This window comes from Ursus maritimus, unplaced genomic scaffold (assembly GCF_017311325.1).
Source record: "Ursus maritimus isolate PB19 unplaced genomic scaffold, ASM1731132v1 scaffold_13, whole genome shotgun sequence".
NCBI lineage: Eukaryota > Metazoa > Chordata > Mammalia > Carnivora > Ursidae > Ursus > Ursus maritimus.
The window spans coordinates 49,375,078-49,394,912 of NW_024423675.1; the positions used below are offsets into that span (position 1 = coordinate 49,375,078).

The 19,835-nt window shown below is 42.9% G+C and overlaps 2 protein-coding genes across 26 annotated transcripts in view; one reads left to right on the forward strand and one right to left on the reverse strand.

Moving 5' to 3' along the window:
- ZC2HC1B (zinc finger C2HC-type containing 1B) overlaps nt 1-2,186 on the forward strand; it is a 43,085-nt gene extending 40,899 nt beyond the window's left edge. The window contains exons 7-8 of the mRNA XM_008695036.2: nt 1,609-1,693; nt 2,155-2,186. Of these exons, the coding sequence (XP_008693258.1) occupies nt 1,609-1,679 (71 nt within the window). The 3' untranslated portion in view covers nt 1,680-1,693; nt 2,155-2,186. The remainder of the gene's footprint in view (nt 1-1,608; nt 1,694-2,154) is intronic.
- A 1,716-nt stretch (nt 2,187-3,902) lies between these two features.
- The window catches only part of PLAGL1 (PLAG1 like zinc finger 1), a 109,397-nt gene continuing 93,464 nt past the window's right edge, over nt 3,903-19,835 (reverse strand). For 23 of the 25 annotated variants that reach the window (XM_040627914.1, XM_040627890.1, XM_040627904.1 and 20 more), the window contains 2 exons: nt 10,653-11,137; nt 3,903-6,244 (listed from right to left, as the gene is read on the reverse strand). In XM_040627914.1, the coding sequence (XP_040483848.1) occupies nt 5,005-6,244; nt 10,653-10,804 (1,392 nt within the window). In that variant the 5' untranslated portion in view covers nt 10,805-11,137 and the 3' untranslated portion in view covers nt 3,903-5,004. Of the gene's footprint in view, nt 6,245-8,955; nt 9,119-10,652; nt 11,138-19,835 lie in introns of all 25 variants that reach the window. The other 2 variants (XM_040627916.1, XM_040627915.1) reach the window with 2 other exon arrangements.

A 19,835-nucleotide genomic window follows, 5' to 3' on the forward strand; every position in this document is an offset into this window, starting at 1 on the left:
CATCACCGGTCTATCCCATTCCCCCACCCCCCTGCCCTCTGAGGCCCTCAGTTTGTTTCTCATAGTCCATAGTCTCTCATGTTTCATTCCCCCTTCTGATTACCCCCCCCCTTTCTTTATCCCTTTCTTCCCCTACCGATCATCCTAGTTCTTATGTTCCATAGATGAGAGAAATCATATGATAGTTGTCTTTCTCTGCTTGGCTTATTTCACTTAGCATTATCTCCTCCAGTGCCATCCATGTTGCAGCAAATGTTGAGAACTCGTTCTTTCTGATAGCTGAGTAATATTCCATTGTATATATGGAGCACAACTTCCCAATCCAGTCATCTGTTGAAGGGCATCTCGGCTCCTTCCACGATTTAGCTATTGTGGACAATGCTGCTATGAACATTGGGGTGCATATGACCCTTCTCTTCACTACGTCTGTATCTTTGGGGTAAACACCCAGTAGTCTCACAAAGAGTCTAATGTTCAGCTGGAAAGTGAGTTTATAACCTAGTCAGCAGATCTCTAACTAGTGGCTATTTTCTCGAGGGTTTGGATATCCAAGGGACTGATCTCCTGAGACGGTCCTGCCAAGCAACAGCTCCTCCAGTACTTACAGAGACTAAGATCCCTGCAAAAATACAGTTCTGGGTTCTGGAGCTGTGTTGCATCATGTATTTAGTGAACTGCATTGTACAACTTTGTGGAGGTGGGCTCTGCTTTTATTTCTGGAGCCAGTGGACTTGAGGAAGCTAAGCATCTTACCTGTACTAGCACCCCCTCCTTAGCTATTTTAATTATGTAGCAAATGTGACGAGTATCAGAGGGTCAGTTGCTGATTCTTTGGAAGACCGAAAACTTGTAGATCTGTTGGTAAAATGAACACTGGAAACTTTCTATTCCTGTGTCTTTTGATAGTTTGATTCACAATTTCCTTGGGTTGTTTGGTGACTTCCCCTTCCTAAAACACTGAGTAGAATGGAGGGCTGTAGGACAGAGGGGCATTGTTCCATTTTACAAAAAATGATTTCTCTGAGACTCCTGTCCCATACCATGTGATATAAAACAGACAGTAGTATGGCATGCTTATATCTATAAACTCTCTCATCCTCATACCTAATAGTGCTGCTGGGCACAAAGGAAAAGAATCCTGTTTGTGGAATGAGTCCATCGCTATGTAAATAACCCCTGGGAGGAAAGGCATCTCATGCTTCCATAAGGCTTATCAAACCCTTTCTGGAATGAGAGCAGGCAAAGAACTGTGAAGACATGATATACTCAGGGAACATTTCGAAAGCCAGGACAGCAGTGGGGAGAGGTGGTGAGAGTCAGATTGTTTAAATGGCAGAGCACCTGAGGTGGTGGTCCAAGGGGCCCATCCATGAATAAGTGAAAGGCTAGGGACAGAGGAGAGAAGGTGCCTGAGACTGTCCCTGTTTTCTTATTATTTGGCCCAGGATAGAGACTGAGTACTTGTCTATAGCTACAAAACAAAACAGAACAAAACAAGAAGGAAGAAGAGAGACTTTTGAATCCAATGTGAGGATTTCATAATCATTCCTTTTTTTTCTTGTTAATGTTTGCTTTTACATAATAACAAATCTGTTTATGTCTGCAAAGGATTAGCTGTGGACCCTGCTTCTGGAGCAAAACTCAGACAAGGATTTACTAAATCTTCTAAAAAAGATTAACTCCTAGAGGCCAGGTAAGAAAAAAAAATTAAGTTCTAATCCAGGTGTTTCTGATCATCAAATGTGCAAGATAGTTAGTAAGCCTTTAAGAGAATGAATCCATAGAAGGCAAACCAAGAGAAATTTGGGTTCACCTTCGGTTGGGTTAATAAGAGGTGTGCTCTTGAAACATACTTTGTTAAACGTATAGTTTGAAAATGATATTCAGTTCTGACTGGACTTAACAGGAAAGGGGAATGATCCCTCATCTTGCCCTGGAAGGCTACCACCGTGTGCCTTTTTCCAAACACATTTCCCCCAAAAGGCACAGTTCCCTGAGATAGATACTGAATATCAGGGCTGCTCTAGAGACTTTTTTCTTAATATTGTGAATAGTTTGTTACAATAATTAAAAGTATAAAGATGCCTATATTATTTAACTTTCGCAATGTGGAAACAATGAAGTTCTAAAGTAAATGCCTTTTATTGTTTTCAGACTGTCTCCCTTTAACTCATGAGCCTGGAGGGGAAGGAGAGGCGGATGGCTGTTTGTAAGCCCACGATTCTTCTTGAAACATCATGCACAATAAGTAAAAACCAGATTCACCTTTTCTTCTTCATTACTCCCTTTAAACTTTTCAAAACAATATTAAACAACACATCAGCCTGTATGACCGTGGTTGACTTTTGTTTTAATTACATTTAAAGAAATGTTGCTTTGATGTTAGAACCTCCTCTTTGGAGTTTTACTTAGTATTTACTCAACTAGGAAAATAGTATTTTACCTAGCTTCAGTCTACATAATGTGAAATCCCGTTTTTGATATTTGCTTCTAATGAACTTTAATCAGTAAGTAGTTCTATTTTAAGTGTCCATCTATATACCATGAAGAATTGTCTCACACCAGTGCACACAGCTTTTGAAGAAACACTGCCTTGGAGGGACAGTTACAATCACCGTCCCTTCCTGTGGGAAGGACACTCTTAAGCAGACTCAGGCTATTTATTTATCATGGCCCAATCAGAAGCCAGCTGGTCATTCCACCACTGGTTTCATATGGCTCTCAATTGTTCCTTCTCTTTGCCATCCTCAGGGTGAATAAACTTTGTAGAGTCCTTTATACCTATGCTTTTTCATGTAAGAACTTTTTTTTTTCTTGACCTGAGGGAATTTCAATTAGGAATTAAGCCATCTTTCCTGTCTTAATTTAAGTAGGAGAATCCCAACCTACTCCCATTTGTAGTGCAGCAAATGCAACACCTGAAACTCTTAGGATCTGTATTTTGGGGACCTAATGCTGTTCTATGCTCAGGAAAAGCAGCTATGTGTCCTGGAACGGACTGAAGACTACTAAGCCATATAAAAGTATTTGTGGAAGCTTCTATGACTGGATCTTGGGCGATTTGGCTAAGGTGAGACAGTACTCTCTCTCCTCATGCTCTAGCAGATCGCCTTCTCTCAGAGAGGTAAAAGCAGATATAGGAATGGAGGTAGGCATCCCAGTGGAGTCCGACTGAAGAGATAACCTTTATCCCTTTGTCTCATTTCCAGGTTAGACTGTACCTTAAGGCTCTACCATGTCAGTTCCACATACTACAGCCAAGCCCCGGGTCACTTGTCTGCTGCCTGACATGGTCCCCGGCATCACTGGTAAGGGCTGTGGGCCAGGGTTTCTCACATTGGTCAGTAGGCTTCCTTGATGGGCAGAGGTACTCAAGGCTTCCTTCTCTCCACCCACTCCCACCCTCATTAGAGGTGAAACAAACAAAAATAAACAGGCTTGTCAGATTCAAGGGGTCATAATACTTTCTGAAGAAATCCCAATAAGGAATAGGAAAGTTTCTAATTTGTGCTAAAAATTAATGGTAAGGACCAGTATAAAACTGGAACTGGTAGCCCAGGCTACCATGGCTACTCCAGTAGCCAGTACTCTGACATTTATATCAGAAACAAACAAATTACATAATGTTATGGAAAGATCCAAGTGTTTGTTGTATGAGTAATTTTTAGAAATAAATTAATAGTGCTAGGAACTTAAGCATATGAGCTTCCACCTTAAATCCTAATTTACTAAAAAAAAAAAAAAAAGAGTAGTTCCTAATAGATGCTGGGTAGTCAGAATAGTAGCTTCTGTGGGGGAAGTAATGACCAGGAGGGGGCGTGAGGGAGCTGGAGATGTTTTAATCTCCATCTCCGTGGTTACGCGGGTGGAGTTGTATATAAAAATCAGTCAAGTCAAGTATGCAGGATTTGTAGAGTTTATTATATGTAAGATATATCTTCATATAGAAAGCCTCTAAACACAAAAGACAAAGGAGCTTTAAAAAAAAGGTTAGGTTTTATATTTTTAAAACTCATTAGATACCAAATTCAAGACATAGATTATAGTTACATTGCAAATGTTAACCTTTTTGAATAAAACTAATATTGACTTAAATGATGAATTTAAAATGCATTTATTGGTGATTAAAAATACTTAAGCAGAGTAGTATTTTAAGCCAGAGCAAAGAAAATTCTTGTTTAATATATATATATATTTTAAAATTCCAGTAATATTTTCTTAAATTCCTGTTAAAAAATATAATCAATATTAAAGTCAGCAAAATGCTTTTTTTGACTGACGCCTGGATTATTTTACCACTTAACCTGGTTACACAGTGATTTTTTTTTTTTTCTGTCAGATTTAACTGACAACCAGTTTAGTCTTTAAGATAAATGAAGTGATAACTCACATTGTAGCATCTTGTGGAAAATATTCAAACTACATTTAAAATGCTTTAAAATGGAGACGTCTATTATTCCACAAGAAATTGTTTCTGTAAAACTACAGGTTGGCTATGGCAATAGTAACTAAACTACATCCAACCCTGAAGGTAGAAAAATCCCTGAAAAGAAATACACAGCCTAGTTATAATATGCAATATAAAGGTTATTTTCTTATTTTAAAAATTCTCCCATTTTGGAGAAATCCAAACCTTTCCATAGTTCCCTTACTAGGCAGTGCCACATAAAATTAGTTAACATTATTATGATCATGGCTTACGATTAAATTCAATTTGACAAACACCTATATATAGCAGCCCTCGTTTGGATGTCGGTTATGACAATATTTGCAGTTCCATTAAAGAATACTTGCTTATTAAATTTGGTACAAAGCATGAACACTCAGGACAGATTGGCACAATACATGCAGTTCGAGAACTCTTCTCATCTCAAGCCAGTCATCACTGAATAAGCCATATTCTCAGTCCTGCTTTCCAAATCTTTCTTTGTATTATTATAACTGATGTTTAAAATGCTTCTTAAAACACCTTCCAGAATAAGAAAAGTACACTTTAAAAACCAGTCATCTGAATGCATGATGGAAATGAGGCAGGATGGCAGAGCCAGTGCCAGCTGGGAATACATGGGGAATGGGAGGAAGGGGGAGCTGGCCCAGGCTCATGGTGCTCATGGCTAGTGAGGGATCTTGTTGCTGCTGCCCCAGACAGCCTAACCTGTGGGGCAGAGACTCCCCAGGCCCCAGGGTGAGAGTGCTATTCCCAAAGGCATTTTGGGTAGCAGGGGGGGGCAGCTGCCAGAAGCCCAACAGGGGGGAAAGGTCCAAAGAGGCAGGTATTGTTAGGTTCACAGCATCCGCAGGTAGCTCCTTGGGCAGGTTTACTTTACCAGCACTTCCCTTCGCCAGATCAAAACCTGGGGTGAGCTTGTGAGGTGACTGAGGCTCTTGCAGAGGCAAGTCCTCAAGCAAATTGATATTGCAAAATCCTTTAGTATCTGTTTTGAGGGGCAGGCTTGCAAGTGGGGAGTATGAGGTAGAACTGGTGTTGTACTTGTGATTCTGGAGGGGAGGGGGAGGAGAGCTAGGAGATGTTACGGGGTGGAGGGGGGCCAGGGGCTCTGGCAGCGGTTGTACAGGCTGGGAGGTTTGATCCGAGGGGTTGTGGGGGTGGCTGTGTACCTCAGCTGGCAAGCTACTTGCAAGCCCGTTCTGTGCAGGAGCTCCTAGAGGGAAAGGAGACAACGGGGCAGCCTTCAGTTGGAATTGGGGAGAGATGGAGTGGAAGGTGCTCAGAAGGTCTCCAGACTGCAGACTCTCTTTCATCAGCTCCTGTGAGTGTGTCTTCTTGGTATGTCGAGTGAGGTGGTCTTTGCGCCCAAATCTCTGGGCACAGAACTGGCACAGGAAGTCCTTGCAGCCTGTGTGGACCACCAGGTGGCGCCGCACGTCTTTCCGGGTATAGAAGCATCTTTCGCAGTGGTCGCACTGGTGCTTCTTTTCCTTGGTTCCGCTGGGAGGCTTTTCTTCAGCATGGGCTTTGAGGTGGTCCAGCAGCACTTCTGTGCTCCCTAGCTCCAGGGCACAGACCCCACAGGTGAGGTCGCCGCTGCTGGCCGCATGGAGGGCCAGGTGCCTCTTGTAGCCCAGCATGGTGTTGTACTTCTTCCCACACTCCTCACACCCAAAGGCCATTTTGTTGGGGTCATGAGTTTGGAGGTGGTTCTTTAGGTGGTCTTTCCGGTTGAATGTCTTCTCACAGTGAGCACACTGGTGAGATTTCTGGGGTGAATGGGTAGCCATGTGCCTAGGAGCAGAAGGAAAAATTTCATAATAGATTGTTTTAATAGTCAAATGTGTGGGGATGATATGAAAATGTTAATAGCTTTCTCTAGGTGCTGGCTCAAGAGATTTTCATTTAAAAAATAGCTTTTCTGTGTTTCCCAGGTTCTACAGATATATAACTTTATAATAAGAAAAAAACAGGCACTACATTAAAGGTCTAATACAATTTTCATACCTGTAGAAACATATTCAGAAATATGAGAAAAAAATGAGAACATATTTTCCTCATCTATACAAAGATTTCTAAACAAACATTTAAAAATAATGTGATTTTCAAGAGGGGGTTAAATGGGTATTCTGTGCTCTTTGGAAATTACTGAATTTTCAAAAGTGACCCAATTTACCTTCTACACAGAATCCCAGGCCCCCCTCACACTTCCTTCCCAGATTTTAGGTTATTGTTTCTAAATATAATTCCTGCTTGGTCTTTATTGATTGAGGCAAAAAGTTCAGGCCACAGAAATAACACTGAAAAATCTATCCTTATCCTCAGAGAGTGTTCACTTGGACCCAGAACACCACCCACCACCTGTGCTCTGAGCCTGAGCCTCATGCCTAGGAGATCCTTACACTTCCATCTCCGTTCCTCTAGTTAGCACTTTCCTATCAGCTCTCATTTCAGAGGTGTGCAGCCCCTGGCACCAGAGGCTCTAAAGACAGAATACCTCAAAGAGTTAAAATGGACGTGAAACAACGTTATGTCCTACCGGCAAGCCACAAGCTGTCATTACGGATGCTATTTTAGAAGGAAAACTAACATACAGGGCTTGGCATTTTATATCATACACTTATTAAAATGGACTTTTTTAAAGTTTTAATTGAACTTTAATTGATATGAGGATTTGCTCATATCACTGAGTTTTTAAAACCAACAGAGTTTAGATTTTAGGAAACCAGTGGAACTACAACACAAATGGAACTGTGATGGTTTCCAGAACTGATCTGTGCTTTACAAATATAAAACCAGTATTCTGAAATTTCAGATCAACTAGGATGACTATGGCTTGTCCCAGAAGCTCAAAGAAAAACTTTCAACGGTTGTAGCAGTTTAGCCCTTTTAGAAAAAGTCCTTATGAATTGCCAGTGAAGTTACCAGTGACCTTTAGGAAGTAGGCTGGATCTTGAAGAACTGGAGACAGGGCTGCACGCCTCTGAGATGCAACTGAACTTGTGGCTTTGGATACAAAAGAATTTCTAACAACTCAAAAGGATTTAAGTCAAAAGTGTACTAATCATGCCTTTCACCCAACTTTCTACCCTACATTGTCCATTCCTGATCCTTTTCTAGAGGTAGAATTGGTAAGGGGTCTACAGTAGCCAGTTCAAAAATATAAAGATCATTTGAGCCAAACTGTCATTTTCTTAAAAATAAAGCAAAAACTTCTCTCTCCTCCTCTCTCCCTTAAAAAAAAATCAGCTGACTTTGTGCAGGGGATAGAAAGAAAAGGAAGTTCCATCCCTTCCCTCCACACCAGAGCTCAACATACACAGGGCTATGTACCATGATACAAACAACATGGAGGGACGGCAGCCAGTGCAATAGGCATCTGAGAGCTGGAAAAGAACGCTGTGGCCCCAAGTTCCACATGTGCTGAAATACATTGCAGATGGGGTCTTCCAAGCCTAGTTAGAGGGCAAACAACCCCATTCTTACACAAGATATCCACAGATACATCATCAAGAATAGGTGTGAGGGAGGAATGATTTACAAACTTGGCATTTTAACAATTTTCAATTTCATCCAGTACTAGTGAATAGGGCCCCCAGAGCTCTGCCTGGGCTCGTCTATTCATGCCTCTCTCCCTTTTTTCTTTGTGGAGGACTGTGATCTGATTAGATTCCATTAATCTCCCATGGATAGACAGATCAATGGCAAGTTAACAACTCTGGACTGTCCTACTCCTAACTACCTGTGAGAAAGGCACAGGTTGACCAAAGTCTAATTGAGCAATTCCACTGAATTTCTGACTCTCTCCTCTGCCTAGCATCCAATTCTTCCCCCTTTCAATTGATCCCTTACTCATCATGCAACAGGCCCAATCCAGAACATGATCAGCTTATAGCTGAAATTACTTCAACTGGTTTCCTTCCCTCAACTTCTCTTCTTGCCTCACAGCCCACGAAACCACCAGTTTCAGTCTGTGCTTCAGGCAGCGCCAAGTGTGGCACCTGGGCCGTGCCAGTGACCTCGGAATTCCTCCAGGGTCCCTGCTTACGTTAAGACTTCCAACCGGCCTTGCCAAATCATCTTTCCTTCTTGCCTTTTGCTGTTTCCACCTGCTTTTCCCGGTTGCTGTACTGGGACCCACGTTCTCTTCTCTAGTTAAGCAAGTTCTTTTCTCCAAACTCTGCTGATAAAATGGAGCCTATGTTGCAACTGAGGGAAATGGGAGGGAATGCTGCCCATCGTAAAAACTGAAAACCAAAAGCCGAAAGCATCCCCACCATCTCACCACTCTTCCATTCGGTTTTAGGGCCGCTGCTTGGGGCGGAGAGGCACGCCATGCTGGCGGCCGTGCAGGGCCGGCGGGTCCTTGCACAAGGTGCACGGCTGCCTGTTTCTGCCTTCCTTCACACCCTTCCCTGGGCAAGTTGTTTCCCTTACTCAGAACTACCACGGCCTAAACAAATTGCTTCAGACAACCTGAGTGCGCCCTACCACAGTAATCCCACCTAATTCCTGTCATTCCAATTGTCAGCTCCACTGTCTTCTCCCAGTAGTTCCGTCCTATACGTGCCTCGTCCTCATTCACTCCATCACAGCCTCACAGCGGGTTTCCTGCAGCGACAGCTGGTTCCGGCGTGCGGGGAACAATCACCGCGTCCCCAGGAGCAGCTTGTTGCAAAACAGGAAGGCTTTGCAACACTATCGGTGCACACAGTAGGCACTCAATACTTACATATTTATGGCAACTAAATGTTGGCCTATGTACAGAACCCATTTGAATTTTAAAATACCTATGCATTTATTGGCTTATTTTAAAAACGAGATCATATTACATTTATCTATGACAGTGGTATTCTAAAGGGCCAGGAGCATAATTTAGCCTTTTTAAAACTTCCAAGTGCGTTCCTCCAAGAGCACTCCAAGATTTAGTAATAATGTGGTCCATGTTAATACCACTCAGAGGGAAATCCTCTCTGGCCAAATTTTGACTCTGATCTGTGTTGTAAGTCTGAAAGTTGCAGGTCTGAAGTTCACATCATGAAGATGACAGGCAAATGACAGAGTTCCCTTAACCAGGTGTCCAAAGCAGCCCACAGTAGTGGGGATTCTGCATGTGGACCTCAGACGCAGCACACAACGTTCATGCTCAACGACCATTCTCAAGACCGGTGCGCAACTGAGGGGTGTTACGTAGGTTTTGTCTTTTCTAGGACATAAAAACTTTTGGAGGCAGAAGCTATAGCTCATAGATTCATTTCCCTCATGGAGGTGAGCATCTAACAGTCGTTCAAGAAATAATTCAGACTAAATGTACTATTCTTTAAAAAAAAAGGGGGGGGACTGGTCTGCTAAAACCGTGTAACATGGATGCTTTTAAAAATCCAATTAAATGCATATCCTCAACACCTGTATACCCAACAGAATTCCACCTGTTAGGCTGGACAGACTGCTCCCAAGTTGAGAAAAGCCTTCATAAACTGACACTTGGGAGATGTTCCCTCCTCTCCATCCTATCAGGACCCGGACTGTAACCTCATACTTCACAGCTGTCCACTTGCCTCTTCTCTCTCCTCCAAATTACTATGAACCATCTTTCTAACATCCTAATCAAAATCCCATGTTTCACCACTTAGACTCAGGAGAATAAATAAACTCTTCAGGACAGCGGATAAGGCCTGTTAGGAGCGGCTTCCTTTTTTGCCTCCAGTCTGAGCCTCACCCGTCCCTCCTCCACCGCTACCCTCTGTACTTGTGTGCTTTAAGGTCAAGCCTTTGGGCTTCCCCAGAACCTCCTCTCTGTCCACCTCCTGGTCATTCTTTCTGTCACAGCCCAGGATTCCCTGTCTGAGAAGCTTTGCTGGCGCTCATCAAGCTGTGGAGAACGGCTCCTTCCACCTGCGTAGCTCTGTCAAAGAACTTACGCTGCATTTTATTGTTTGCATAACTCTCTCTCCAGCATGGGTCTTTTCATCTCTCTGTTTTTATGCCTGGCATACCGTAGGACCACAGGAAAGAATGTTAAAAGAATGAACCAATGCTACATGCAACACTGTCACAGAAAACCACAGTAAACAGGGGTGTGTTAGGGGCTAGCGTGCGTCCGCATCCTGCATCCATTTTCCCTTGCAGTGTCTGGTCAGGGGGCTAGCTAAGCCATTTAAAGGTATGTGTAAAAGTGCATACCTTTTCCAGAGCCTCTCACCTCATTAATTTATATCTGGAAATGAAGGCTTTGCCACAGTCTGGCTGCAAGCACTTGTAAGGTCGCTCCCTGGAGTGGGTATAATTGTGGATAGTGAACTTCTCCAGGGTGAGGAACGTCTTGCCACATAATTGGCAGGGATAGGTGGCCATGGGCTTTACTTCTCACACCTTCCTTTTCAGATGCGCTGACCAAATGCTGTGCCATTTAAGCACAAAAAGAAGGATGGTGCTGAGCACATGAGCGGAGCCACGGCAGCCTGAACTCCAGGTCAGGGGAGAGGCCGCGTCGTGGGCCTGGGCCTGGTTCTACCCAGATATGGGCCTCTCAGTTACCATGAGCTTTGCTTCCTGCTTTCCCACATCCCAGTTTATATATGCAGTCTCGGGCTGGGAGGAGAATGTCGGAGGCACAGGTGAGGTTCCAGGAGCAGAAAGGTAATCTGCATCACTAGAGCTGGCGCATATCCTGGATCACCAGACCATCTGTGGAAAGAGGAACAGAGGAACAGTGTTCTTGAATTAGCCATTTGAAAACAATGCTCTTCCTCCCCTACTAGTTCAGCATCAACTACCCAGAATCAACACGTTTCTTTAAATGGCCCCAGTGCAGCCCCCAAGTCTCCCTCCTCCCTGTGCGCTTCCACCGATCCTTCAGCACTTAAGTCCTAACTGGTGAGGAGGCCGCACAGTGTTTCGACGGTACAGGAAGCACGCGCTCCCTTCGACAGAGACCGCTATTTCCATAGACACGGTATTAGCTACTTCAGATCATGACTTCAGGTCAGTGGGAGACTCAGTCGACCAATTAAAAAACAAAAAAACAAAACAAAACCAACAAAAAAACACCTCCCCTGTGCATTGGAGTGTTTTACTGCTACAGAAACAAAAATCATCTCTGCTTATTCAAACCATGCGCTCCTCCTCTTTGCTCGTTGTTAGCATAACATACATTGTTGATCACACCTGTTTAAACTTCCACGGGATGAGATGAAATAATTTGTATACATCCAAGTTAATTTGTTTGCAAGGCTACCAGGCTGAAGGTCTCAACTCAAGGATGCCAACAAAATGTGAATAAAGCTAGGTTAGCTCACTGCTGCAGGGCGTGCGGAGCAGAGACAGAATCTCCCAGAAACAATGGAGGCTCAGGCTGCCTTCGGAGGTACAGGTAGCATCCTCTAGTGAATTGTTCTCCTAATCTCTTCCCCTTGGTTTATAGGGACATTTCCTCACTCCGCAGCCCCACCCTGGAGGGCCAGCTACGTGTTTGCAGACCACTTCCAGGAGGGGGGCCTGCTGCCTTCTCAATCTCAACCTGTCTCAAACCCAAATCGCCAGCACCGTTCCAACCCAGGCAAGTCCCCCAAACCCAGGCTCTTCTGGTTCTACTGCTGGACCATCCCGTGAGGAGGCTGACGTCTCAGGCGGTCCCGAACAACGCAGTCACACCCTGACTACCTAGAATCCTGTACTTTTCTCAAGAGAGTAATTCGCAGGCAAGTGGATGCTAACCTTTCAAGTGCCAATACTTAAAAAAAATTAGAGTACTCTATGTTTACATTAAACACACTGGAGTAGCTTTTGTATGCAGGCCAGCCTTTTCTGAGCTTTGCCAAGGAAGCGGAGCACTGGGTAAAGGGACCAATCACAGCAGGTCTTCAAGTGCCTGTTTCCTGCAGGCTTTCGTGGACCGCCCAGTCTTTAGAGCTGCTCTTTATTGTTAAAAGTTAATTTTTACTTACCTTTTCACAGTTACTTTCAGATCGGAGAGCTGGAGTCTAGCTAGGTGAAATTTTATTGTAATAACAATCGAAGCATCTTTACACACACCGGCTCACAGCACATGTGCGCAGAAAAACCAACACTCCTTTTCTAATGGGCAAAAACTGCAGCAAACTTGTTGCTTTCCTCATCAGCTAGCTCAGATGTTTTCAGTGTCTGGTCAGAGTTCCAGGCACATACCCCTCACTGAGGTGCCCCACCTGCCTGGAACCCTCAGAGTGGACATGCACACTGGTCCAAAGCTAGGGACACGGGCCTTCTCAGCCAGCATCTCGGCACCAAACCTTCCTTCTGATGGTAGCACGCACATACCTTGTTCCTCTGTCACCAAGTGTGACTTGAACCGAGCCCCTCTCCCCCAGCTCCTTGTCCCCTCACAGTATTGCCATTCATGCCCAAAGCCCTCCCCTGAGGCATCCCCAACAACTGGCCACAGACAAAATGACTCCTTCCAGGAACGCTATCCTGTGTGGCCGAGTTTTTGCTGCCAGGTCTCCTGATGTGTCCTACTTCTCGTCCAGCCCAAGTCTGGCCGTAATACTGGCCCAGCTATAAAAGCCATAGAGTTTATCATTGTCACTGAATATACTCATTCACTTGAAATTTCTGTGTTCTCTCCAGATCAAAAAAGATTAAAATGTACACACAGTTTGAAGTTTGAAATTCATCTTTTCCTTGTTCTCATCATAGCTGAACTCAAAATAGCACCAGTCCCTCAGGAGAAGAGCTGGCTTGGTGGGGGGCATTTTCTCTCCCTTCCAACAATCCCCTGCATATACACTTCTTTCAGCTTCACTAAGTTCATTCTCCCCACTCTTGCTTTATGAGAGATGACGAGTATGTCCAAGAGAACTTTCTGTGATGACGGAAATGTCACATACGTGATGGCTACCGAACACTCAAAATGCGATGCTAAGACACTGAAATTGTTGTTAAAGTAGCCTCATGTGGCTAGTGGCTGCTGGACTCAGTAGCACAGCTCAGCGTCACGCCTGAGAGAGAGGACGGCAAGGTTCTGCTTTCCTTCAGCCACCTGTGCTGCTGATTCACCCTCAGGTGTCTCCCTGAAGCGTGGGAGGGGTTTATGTAGAACGAGTCCCTTGCTCTATGAATACCGTGGACGGATTCCCCAGTTCAAATTCTAGCTTGCCCATTTGTTCGCTACATCTTGCATGTTCCCTCGTTTGTGACACGACCTGATGCATATAATGGACTGCTGGGGACAACCAACTGGAACAAGAGGGATCTGAGATATGCGGTAATCTAAAAACACACCACACAAATATAGGTTGTTTGTGAAACACTGGGATTAAAAGTAGAAGCCATCAGCTGCACAACTGGCATGGGGTTCTAGCCACTCCAGCTATGGATACAAGAGAAAAACACACGTTCTCTCCCTCTACATAACCTACCATCAATTATTCACAGTGGGAGGAACACAAATGGCTCACACATGCAGACAAGACCTATGACACTGCAGGTAAAAATTCTTTCTCAACAGATACCAACTTTGGCTGATAGCTTACCAACACACCAAGAATACGAAGGAAATGTAAGATTTATTCAATTTAGACTTAAAAAAAAAAAAAGAGTACCTGCCCTTTAGCACTAAATAAAATTTTCCCAGATCCACTTTCCAGCCACTTCCCTAGATTCCAGAGCCCAACAGTCATGGACATCATTACCTACATTTTCCTTGGCTTGGCCCCTCAAAGATGGTGGGTATATAATCAGGGATTTTTAGACATGGCATGTTTTATTTAAACATGACACACATTTCCTCCCTGTGGTCCCCATGGAACTTTCAAAGAACAAATGTCACTGAAACATTTTTATACATATTTAACTTATTTCATGAATGTCTTTTCCCAAGACTGTGTGTGTTCTAGGTCTATGTGTTAAATACACCTTGCCCAACACCAAGTGCAAAGTTGGTCCTCAAATGTTGAACTGAATTAATTATGTGATAATGAACACTCTAATTTCTTCAGGAAGTCTTTTTTAATGATGAATTCAAATTCAAATAGTTTTAACGTTTCATTCACCATAACTGTGTATTTCATTAATGTGGACCCTCAAATATAAATATTTACACTGTTTTCATGATATTATCACAAACTCCTATAAAAATAGTCTTTCTCAACAGATTATAAATGCATTGTGGCTGAGGATCAAAGCTCAGCTATTTTTAAAAAAATAAACCGTGGGGATAATACAACGTCCCCCATCTCCACGTACATGACCAGTACTGGCTGGCTGCCGCTGATTCCAATCTTTGGTTGAAACCTGATGCGCTTTCTGGCCACATCCTTAAAACAGACCCGTGATTAACTTTCTATTATCTGGCAAACCACCAACAGTCCTAACAGAGAACTGACAATGGGATGGTCCTGATGGTAGTCTATTCTGTGACTTGACATACAGATTGCATTTGAGTCTTAAATATGGTAATATTTCAACACCTGTCACCCTGGAGAGATAGTAAGTCTTCCCCCAAAACATCTCAGGACATAATTTTCAATCCCCTTGATTCTAAAAATAGTGAGTGAGTGATACAGATCTGCCAGTATGCCAAAGAAGGCTAGTGCCATCTGCTTCATTCTGTTCATGCTGATTATTTTGGGGATGAGTGAGGATCAGATTGGAATAAGAACATATATATATGGCAACAGCTAGGAAAGACTGTTCCCTGAGCGCGGGTGGTATACGATGGTAGAGGTCAGAGCACAAGTGTGGTTCTAGGATGTCCCCAGTGCTGCATAACACAATCAGCTAATGGGGGACGACAAATGTTCTTCAACATTCTCAAAATAAACTATGACTTCTGGCTTCTATTTCCATTGTGCCCAGTGACACAATGCAAGGCCCATTTCTGAGAAGAAACTGAATTTCCATTTTTAATCTTCCAACATGGGTACTCTAAGCTCTTTTTTTGACTCCATTCATCACCATTCCTTGTGGATAAGAAGGTTCTGCTCCAAACATTTCCCTGTGTCTCATACTCCCATAACTTGGGATTGTTTTTATATAAATGTGTGAAAAACAGTTGTAAAAGGGCCTCTATCAAGTTTCTGTTTTCTTCTTATGCTCACAAAATATGAAACAGCCAATCATGGAGCAGGGTGGGTGGAAGCTCATTGCTTATTTGGCTCTAGGAGCCCTCTAGAGAGGGTGCTTCTCTTAGTATCAGTTCTTTGAAGGACTTTGGTAGCAAGTTTCTAACATCAACAGAAAAACTATCCAGAAACATCAGCAAGATAAAGAAGATGATTCTCAGAACCTCTAGGTAGTTATTTCTTATTATGCACATGCACTGTAAAGTTTGGTAGGTATTGTATCTGACCCAGTATGGCAGACAAGTTGGGGCTCAGTGTATGTCTAATCAGCAAAACAGGTGCTCACAGGGCAGGACTAACTTGGTTGTGGATAACAAATGTGAGGCCTTGATGAGTACCTTACCAGATGGCTGTGGCTAGGTTTTCACTCTTAACCTAGAGCAAGGGTTCATAAGTGGCTGTGAATTCTCTAAAATTTTGTGCAAATTAGGAGGCATGTATATTGGAGTTCTTATGGGGAGAGGGACCAAAGCTTTCTTTCAGATTTGCTAAGGATTCCAAGATTCAAACAGGGTAAAGGCCATTGACTTAGATGAAAACATAAAACAAAACCTTCTTGGTGCCATCAACTCAGTGTGTTCACAAAGTCACGGATACGTCCTAAGCCACGGGCCATATATTTTGTATCACTGCATTTTATCAGGTTAGAAAAACCTGATAAGAAAAAACAAAAAAGGTTCTATAATAATGTTCTTCTGAAATTCAAGCAGTAAACAACTTGTACAAATTTCATTTCAAATAGGACCACGGTGGCGGGGGGGCACCTGGCTGGCTCATGTCGATAGAGCATGTGACTACTGATCTCAGGGTCATGAGTATAAGCCCCGCAGTGGGCACAGAGATTACATAAAAAATAGATTTAAAAATATGGCTACAGAGGATAACTATCATGTAAGACAGGCCTACCTTCTGCCTAGAGGGCAGACTACCCTCAAAATCATAGGGGTTCATTTGTCAGCACCTTTGAAAATCTTTTATATGGAAAATGTCTGTGTATTTATCCTCAATACAGTATTAAGATGTCATCACTGAAATCCACTAACACCTGAGCTGACAGCGCCTGGGATGAACTCTTAAGCTGGATCCATAAGGCTTGACACCCTGCCGTGTCTGCACACCTCTTTCCTACAAAGGCCCGGTAGCAACCAAGGCTGCAGGTCAGTCCACCTGGTATTTCCTCAATGTCCCACGTTCTGTCACGCCTCTGTGTTTTCCACACAATGCCCCTTCCTAGAATGTCCTGCCACCCCTGCCCACCTGGCCAACTCTTCCTTCTTCCCGTCACTCCCAGGCAGAGGAATGAGCTCCCTGTCTGCTTGGGGAGATGGTGAACCTGGGAGGAAGCGATTAGAAAGTCCCGCTGAAACCTGGGGGGCTTGGGCTAAGGAGACTGTGGTGGAGATAAAAGTAGCTCACACCACAGCTAAATTAGAGCAAAATCGGTTTGGTGAAAATCTACATCCACAAAACGTTCTCGTGTTCCCTCCAGAACTACTTATTCAACAGCCTATTCGACATCTCCACCTTAAGACGTCTGAGACCACTTGTTCTCCCGGTGAGGGGGAGCCCTGACTGCCCTGCCCCTGTGTTCCGCCCTGGGGGGTGCCGCCCGGAGCAATTTCCCCACCACCTGCTGAACAGTCAGGTTTGCTGCCTGCTGACTTTTAAACTGTTACCTTGAGAGACTTAACTTTGTTAACTCAGTGACTAAGCTCTTATTTTCTTGGAAACAAGGCCTAAAATAAACAAGAAAGCAAAGTGACTTATGTATCTAATATTCAGAGAGCAAAGTAATGAGAAAGCTCTCTGGTTGATTACACCACAGCTTCAGAACATCAAATCTACGCACTAGACAGAAAATGGCAATAAGGACAGGGTGCGAACTTTCTATTTACAGATAGTTGAGTAAAATCTAGTGAAAGATGGCAAATTGAATAAAAGTGTGTGGCTCCAGTCTCTCCTGAAACTCTACTAAAACAGTATTAATGAGATTTTTCAAAAATACAGCCAAAGATAACACGAGAGGAGAAAACTGCAACAAAATGTTGGGAGCTGGAAAGCAGGAAAACAAGCAGTAACTGGCTTCGCAGTCCTCAGAAAGCTCAAATCTAAGCCAGCAATGAAAAGCTATGGGACAACCTGATTTACCCTGTGGAACCCATCAAGACACTCAGAAATGTGGGCACTAGGTAACTCTGGAGGGGAGGGGAGAGTGGGTGTAAGAACTGAAAGAGTGGGAATGTCTGCTGGTGAAGCATTCAGCCCTCTGACCCCCTCCCAGGAGAGGGTCTGTGGGTGGTGCACTCTGCTGAAACTGAGGGACTTCAGTGCAAGTTTGTAAACGCCCTATCTGGCTATCGGGCTATTGGAACACTGGCGACCAGGCCCATCCCCTCCAGGAGACTTCTCTGGGAAAGCTGACCAGCACAAGAGAAAGGAACTAATTACGAGGACAAATGGCAGTCCCCAGGTTTACCTGCATTGACCCACAACAAGCCCTATTTAAGTACACAAAGCTTCCATCAGCTTTTTAATGGCTCCACTCATAAATCAGCAGATAGCTGAGGATCACCAGAAATCAGAAGAAAGCATCTAATAAGAAAAACTGACACAGAATAAATAGAAAAAAGCAGCTAGGAAAAGATGACAATGACTCTATGGGGAAAAGAAAACTTCAAAAACAACTCTAAATAGAAGAGAGAGAGATATCCCTAAAAGAACTATAAAACACAGACATACACACAGAGATATTTTAAAGAAAACAACAGAAAAGGCAATAGCAAGGGCAAGACCCAGGGGCAGGGATTTGAGTCAAACTCTCTGGGGGAGTATATGAGAATCAGCAGAAACTCATCTGATGACTCTTGGGCACCTTTATGTTTGCCAGTGTGGCTTCTTTTGAGGGTACCTGCTATTTCTACATGTGCTCCTCCTAATGCTCACTAGTGATTAACACCATCAACCAACCTTTTATAAACCAGCTAATATAACCCAGAGACTAACAATAAAATCGTTCATAGGTTAAATGGTCAAAAAATGCACTATTTGACAAAAAAACAGAAAAGAGGAGGTAATTCTTAAGTTAGTGAAACGGCTATCTTCATCATATGATAAAGATACCTATTAAACACCGCACCTTATTAAAACATTTGTACTAGAATGGACCTACAATAAAGCTATAAAGAGATGAAAGATAAAATTGGAATGGAATAGATCTTTCCTTATTTATAGATGACTGTCTACACAGAAAACTCCAAAGAATCCATACACAGAATAATAGAGAAGTTTGGCAAGATATTTAGTTATAAAAATCAAAATATAAAATCAACTGTATTTCTAAATGCCTAGCCAACAGAAATATAATTAAAAATACCATATACATGTGCCACAAAACAAAGATATCTAGGAATAAATCTAACCACAAAGATACCATATATTTACGGAGCAATTTTAAAACTATACTGAAAGACATTATAGAAGGATGGTATATGGAAAAATATACCATGTTCATGAATAGGGAAATACAGATAGAATTATTGTAATACTGTCAGTTTTTTCCATATTTATATATTAATTCAATGAAGTGGTAGTATAAATTCAACAGGGTTCTTTGTTAGAACGCTGATCATTCTAAATTTTATATGGAAAAGGAAAAGCCCAAGAAGAGCCAAGAACTTCCTAGTCCTACTGGATTGGATCATACTCATAATCATACAAACAGACCATGGTATCTCCCAAAGAAGTAAAAGGTAAGAGATAATGGATAAGGTTTTTTTGTTTTTAAAGCTACCGTAATTAAGGCAGTATTACATACTAAGGCACAAGATGAGACATGTGGACCAATGGAGTAGAATGAATAGCCAAGAAACTGACCCACCCTTGTATGGAAACAATATATGACAGGGCTTGGACAGTAATCACTGGGGACAGAAGAGACTACTTAATAATTGGTTATCCATGTGGAAAATAAGGAAATTGGATTCCCATCACGCACCATATATAAAAATTCTAGACAGATTACAGGCTTAATGTTTAAAACAAAACTTGAAAACTTCAGGCAAGAATAAAAAATAAAAAGGCACTTCACAGAAGGGGAAACTCCGATAACTAATACAGAAACAAAAATATGCACAATTTTATCCAGGTGAGAGTTCTTGGTCCATCAAACAACTTCCCTATACTTTTCCACTCTACGGGACTGCCTTCCCCCCGCCCCTTTTGTCACATACTTACCACATCTGACATTTTCTGTTTTATTTTTTAACACCCATTCACCCACCCAC